This window comes from Physeter macrocephalus, chromosome 2 (assembly GCF_002837175.3).
Source record: "Physeter macrocephalus isolate SW-GA chromosome 2, ASM283717v5, whole genome shotgun sequence".
Classification (NCBI taxonomy): domain Eukaryota; kingdom Metazoa; phylum Chordata; class Mammalia; order Artiodactyla; family Physeteridae; genus Physeter; species Physeter macrocephalus.
Genome location: NC_041215.1, coordinates 131215701 through 131221521, shown reverse-complemented (window position 1 = coordinate 131221521; position 5821 = coordinate 131215701). Strand labels below are relative to the sequence as shown.

Sequence of the window (5821 nt, the reverse complement as noted above, 5' to 3'; positions counted from 1 at the left end):
CTCTGGAGCCCGCGAGCCACAACTACTGAAGCCCGCGCGCCTAGAGCCCGTGCTCCGCAACAAGAGAAGCCACCGCAATGAGAAGCCCGCGCACCGCAACAAAGAGCAGCCCCCACTCGCCTCAACTAGAGAAAGCCCACGCGCAGCAATGAAGACCCGATGCAGCCAAAAATAAATAAATAAAATAAAAATAAATAAAAAAAACAAAAACAAAAACAAAAACAAAACAACGCAGACCTGATAGCAAAGACCCAGGAAGGGTAGGGTGAAACCAGGGCTGGAGGCAGACTCCGGAGAAGAGTGAAGGATTGGCCGGCCTGTCCTGCCTTTTACCGGGGCTTGGGGTGGGGCTGTCGAGGAACGGGGAGGTAATGCGGGGCAGGATATTCAGGGGCACCCAGGAGAGCTGGGGGCTGGCGCTGGGAAGCCTTCTAGGGCCCAGACAGGCAAGTGCGTGGGGGGGTGTGTGTCTCGCTTTCCCTGTAACTCCCTGGCTACTGCTGTCTGACCACGGGCCTCATTCTCCGGTTCCTCTCTGCTCATGCATAAGCAGGCATGGCCCCTGAGAGGCACCCAGAGTGGGCCCTAGCCGCACTGTGTCACGCTGGGGCTCAGCAGCCACAGCTGTCACTTAGTTCCAGTTCCACGGTGAGAGAATCGGACCAGGCCAGCTTGGCCCGGGCGTCCACACCTGGTCCAGGGCGCACGCCCACTGCCCAGTCGGTGACAGTGGCGAGAGCAGCCCCTCCTATAGGGGTGCGGCCGGGAGAGGCAAACTTCCAGAAACCTCCAGATGGACAGTGGGTGTGGGAGGCCGGTGGGAGAGGAGAGGAAGAGCGGGCTCCCTTTCTGTCCACAGTTGCCCTGGTCGTGGTGTTTGGGATCTGCTGGGCCCCGTTCCACATCGACCGCCTCATGTGGAGCCTCGTGTCCCGCTGGACCGAGGGCCTGCACCTGGCCTTCCAGTACGTGCACGTCGTCTCCGGCGTCTTCTTCTACTTCAGCTCGGCCGCCAACCCTGTGCTCTACAGCCTCATGTCCAGCCGCTTCCGGGACACCTTCCGGGAGGCCCTGTGCCTCGGGACCCGGTGCCGCCGCCACGGACCCCACCGCAGCTCCCACAGCCTCAGCAGGGTGACCACGGGCAGCACCCTGTGTGACACGGGCTCCCCCGGCAGCAGGGCCCAGCCCCTGGCTGAGAACGGTGGCCCAGAGGGGCGGCAGGAGACGGAGCCCTCCCGAGAGGAGCCTCAGGCAGCTTCACCCTGAGGGGCCAGAGGGCCACGCCCAGCTTTGGGGGCCACACCCGCCTCCTCTGCCGCGTGTCTTCGTGGCCTGTCCCCCTTCGTGCCCCGTCCCCACTTTAGCCTAGAAACCCTGACCAGGACCTCAGTGATCCTGCCCCACCCATGGGTCGGAAGGACTATAAGGTTGCTGTCTGTCCTCCAGACTCTCAGGTCCCCGGTTCCAGCCCTTCCCCTGGAAGGGGAACATCGTGGTCGGATAACCGTGCACGGCAAGACTCCATCTGGGGACCCCCCCCCCACCCCCAGCCCGTTTCTGAAGTGTTTCCGTGGCGCCCTGCCTTTCCTTCCCATTTCTTGCCGAGCTTCTGCAAGTTCTGGCCCATTCTGTCCCTCTCTAGCTCTTGGCCTGCAACTGGGATTCTGACCGGACCCCTCCCTGGCCCCCAGTCGGCTTGTTTTGCTCTGGGAGCTCCACCTGGTGGAGCCACTAGGCGGCAGGTGTGTCAGGGATCCAGGAGACCTGGCTCCGTTCTCAGCGGAGCCACCACCACCTTGCCCCGGCATCAAGCAAACTGCCTCGCCTTACAGGCATCAAGCAAACTGCCTCGCCTTACAAGCCTCGGGCCCTGTTTGCAAAATGAAAGGGGCCGTGACATTCTGGAGTGTCGCGCTTTGGCACTTTAGCTGTGGTTTTCTGTGTGCGTGCCTAAGTCCCTGCTTGTAACAAAACAGATACCCTCAGATTAGCAAGGCGGAAATTACTCTTTACATCCTCACGAACCCCCAACCCTTACTCCCTCCCTGACCTCTACAAGCCCCCCACCCCACCCCCTCGAGAGCCACTTAGGGAACATTCTTTTGCCTGTCCTAGAGCAAGTGAGGCTTGGCGCCGACCGAGGGACTGTGTGTGAGCAGAGGCCCCTGCCTGCCTCCGTCTTCACCTCCTCACAGGCTGGCTTGGGGGCCTGCGATGAGCAGAGCATTGGGCCTGACTGGCCAGAGAATCTCGAGGGGCAAGAGACATGGGCCAACCAAGGGCAACGAGTGACTCCGTGAGAACTGCCTGGGGCTCAGTGAGGTGAGAAGAGAGACACGTGAGTCCTGAAACGAAGCTCCATCCCGAATCCCTGTGGGTAACTGGGTGCTCAGTCAGGACCCAGTTAATGGCCAGAACTTGTCCTGCTGCAGTCCCTGACCTGTCCTCCTCCTAAGAGCGGACTGCAGCAGCTCTCCCTTTGCGGGGAGCTTGCAGGGCGCCCAGGGTGCTACAGGTCCTCCCTGCAGACTCTCCACAGCTCAGGCCCCAGGTCCCCTGACTGCAAAGTGGAGAAGATTGCACAAAAATGTCCTGGAGTTTTTGAAATTCAGTTGTAAAAATAATAAATGCTCATTTTAGAAAAATTAGAAAAGTACAAATGAGCAAAAATGAAAACAATTTAAGATAATTAAAACCCACCCTTGCTAGGGGATGGGGGGAGGGGGAAATAGAGAGTTGTTTAATGGGTACAGAGTTTCAGTTTTTTAAGATGAAAAAGTTCTGGAGCTTGGTGGCAAAACAATGTGAATATGCTTGAACAATATTGAATTGTACATCTAAATGGTTAAGATTTAAATTTTGTATGTATTTTACTACAGTTTTTTTTAAAGAAAGGATTAAGTCTAAAGGAAAAGAAAAAATTAAAAAGCCACCCATAGCTTGACTTTCCAGGGGTAACCACCACATATAAGACAGGATGGGGGGATTTGAGAAAGGAGCTCGTGAAAGGAGGCTGTGCAGAGCTACGAGTGCCCAACGTCACCCCTGAAATGAGCTCCCAGGCGGCCTTGGCGTGTCGTCGGGGGAAGCAGCTGAGGCCAGACTTCAGGCTGGAGCCTGCCGTTGTTCCCAAAGACAAACTGGACTCCCGGGGGCCTCTCTTAAGTGACAGAGATGACATGCTCCTGAGGCTCTGGTCAGTATTTATGAAGGGACTACTATGGGCAGAGAAGCACTGGGCAGGTCGGGGAAGGCGGGGATGTGAGTTATCAGAAGGCCTGGGCTCTGTAAATTTGATGTCTCTCAGGTGTCTCCACGGCATGTCAGTGGATAGGTTCCACTTGTCATGAGTCACTGGTTACCATGCAAAGTGGAAGCAGCAGCTGTGGGCTCAGCCCTGGAGAAAAAAGGATGGAGGTGGAAAGGCCAGCCAGCAAGATCCCACTCTCTCCTGGAAGCAGCATACCCTGCAGCTTGCTCTTCTGCAGTGGTCAGGGGGGCAGCAGCGTTCCCGAGTGCCCGGTGCTACTCCCAGGACAGGAGTCCTGGCGCATCTGGGACTCGAGTCACCTCCTGCCCTGGCTCTGGCTGCAGTCACACAGATCCCTCCCCCTCCCCCGTTCGAGAGTTTGGGCCCACTCTGCTTCCCATCTACTCCACTCCTGCCGTTGTCCTGGGTGGTGCTGAAGTCCCCGTGGACGGCCCACTGCTGCCCTGATATCAGCTCCTGATCTTCCCTGCAGCTCTGGAGACTCTCATCCACCGTGGCCTTTTGGCCCCTCGGTAACATCCTGACTCCCAGGACCTCCGGGCGCTTTTCCGTCTCTGGAAGTGTGAGCTCTTGGCCGTGGTTGCCTCCTTCCCGCTCTGCTGCCCTCTAAGTGACACATTTATCCTTTAACCTCATCTAACCTTCCCAGTTCTCGACCACTCTGCTTTCTCCCCATCCATCAGCGTCCTCTCATCTTCACGGCCTTTCTGACGGGTCCTAGATCCCATGGTCCATCACACACAACCCTCTCTGCCAGTATTTCTGAGGGCCAAGGTGAACATACTGGGATCACCCTTTCCTTCTCAGGAAGAAGGCTGATTTTCTTTGGGAACTCGCCAAGACGAGGCTCATCAACAAACAAAGCTGCGTTTGCCCAGCCTTCCTTCTGTGAAGTACCTGCTCAGGAAATATAAAGCGTGCAGCACTGCACATCTATTCTTATGCAGTCAGATGGCGTTTCCAAATCAGTCCTGACACCTGGGAGCCCTTCTCATTTTGTCCACTTCTTGGCGTCTCCCTCTTCCCCATCCTTGTCTTCTAGTGGGTCCACCAAGTCTTCTTTGTTCCATGTCTTCCCTGTAGAGAGGAGCTGCCTTTTTGGAGGGCTTCCTCGTATTTGCACTCCCTTCCCATGGAGGGGAATCCCTGTGTGTGTGACTCTTGGTGTGAGACCCAGCCCAGGCTCCTACTACAGAAGCTGAAAGGGTTCTGGACACTGCATCACTGACATCACTGTGTGACCCAGGACTTGCACTCAGGCAGCTGGATGATCTGACCTGGGACTTCCACCGGGAGTGATACTAAGACCCATGACAACAGGGGTAGACATGTCCAGGGCAGCAGTGCTAACAGCGGCACCCCATCCAGGCTGCTCCCGGGGCTCCTGCTGCCCAGCCTGCCTTGGCTTCTGACCATTTGTTCTGCTGGGTTTTCAACCTTCTTGTTGTTCTGAGCTACTAAGAGCCTTTCAATAAATTCCTTTTTTGCTTAAGTTGGCCAGAGTTGTTTGCTGCTGTCTGCAACCAAGAACCTTAACAGATCCATTTACCACTGCTGTGAAGGTTACACGTTCTGTTTGTTCTACTAGTGGTTGTCTTTACACATTTCTAAGATGAGCAGATATTATCATTGTTTTGAAACCCCAAACTACAGTCTGTAATACTTAATCATTCTCCTCTCTCACTCTGTTTTTAAAACTTTTTTTAAGAGGCAAGAACCATGAGGACAGACTTAAGGAATTTGATCCTAGAAACACATTTACATTTTTCTAACAGTCTAATCCTCTTCAGCACAGGAACTTTAGTATGCTGCTTCTGACAAAGCAGTAGGGTAGGAAGGTGGTGAGCAGGGACTCTAGTCAGGCTGCCTGGGTTCAAATCCTGACTCAAAACTCAGACTGGCCTTAGGCCAAAGTCAGACTGGACTGAAAGGTACGGACATTTCTGAACAAAGGATGAGCAACCTGCCTGCACACAAATGAGAGACGCAGAGGCCAACACTGACCGCTGCACCCTTCCAAACAGTGGCCAGGTTCCTCGGTCTACGAGGTTTAATTTGAGGATGGTAGTTACTGAGGTAAATGTCCCTTTGCGTGGCCTCTTTAAATGCAACACCCCAACTTCACCTTCTCTCAAGCTTCTGCACAAGGCAGGGCAGGACAACTGGGGGGCTGTTTAGGAATAGAGGCCACGGCCCAGGTGAGGGACAGTGGGATTCAGGGAAGGCCGTGCCTGGCTGGGTAAGAGTGCCACCCTGGCTCAGGAGAGGTGGCCACAGGCTAGAGCTAGGCTGGAGGGCCTGGAAGCTGCTGCCACATTCTCTGGAACATCTACAAGAGTACCTGGGGTCTTTTAATCTAATATTCAAGGAACTTCATCAGCTCTAAGCAGTGTGGTCATCATTCATTCGGCTAACATGCGCTGAGTACCACATGCCAGGGACTGTACAAGGCTGGGCGGGCGGGTACACAAGTGTTCTGACAGCTGCAAGTCTGGGGGCACAGAAGAGAGGGAGCTGCCCCAGTGGAGGGAAGGTTTCCAGGAGGAG

The 5821-nt window shown here is 55.2% G+C and overlaps 1 protein-coding gene across 1 annotated transcript in view; it reads left to right on the top strand.

Annotated features, from left to right (window-relative positions):
* Positions 1-5442, top strand: part of NMUR1 (neuromedin U receptor 1) — a 13655-nt gene extending 8213 nt beyond the window's left edge. The window contains exon 3 of the mRNA XM_055079487.1: positions 860-5442. Within this exon, the coding sequence (XP_054935462.1) occupies positions 860-1269 (410 nt within the window). The 3' untranslated portion in view covers positions 1270-5442. The remainder of the gene's footprint in view (positions 1-859) is intronic.
* Positions 5443-5821: the final 379 nt, after the last annotated feature.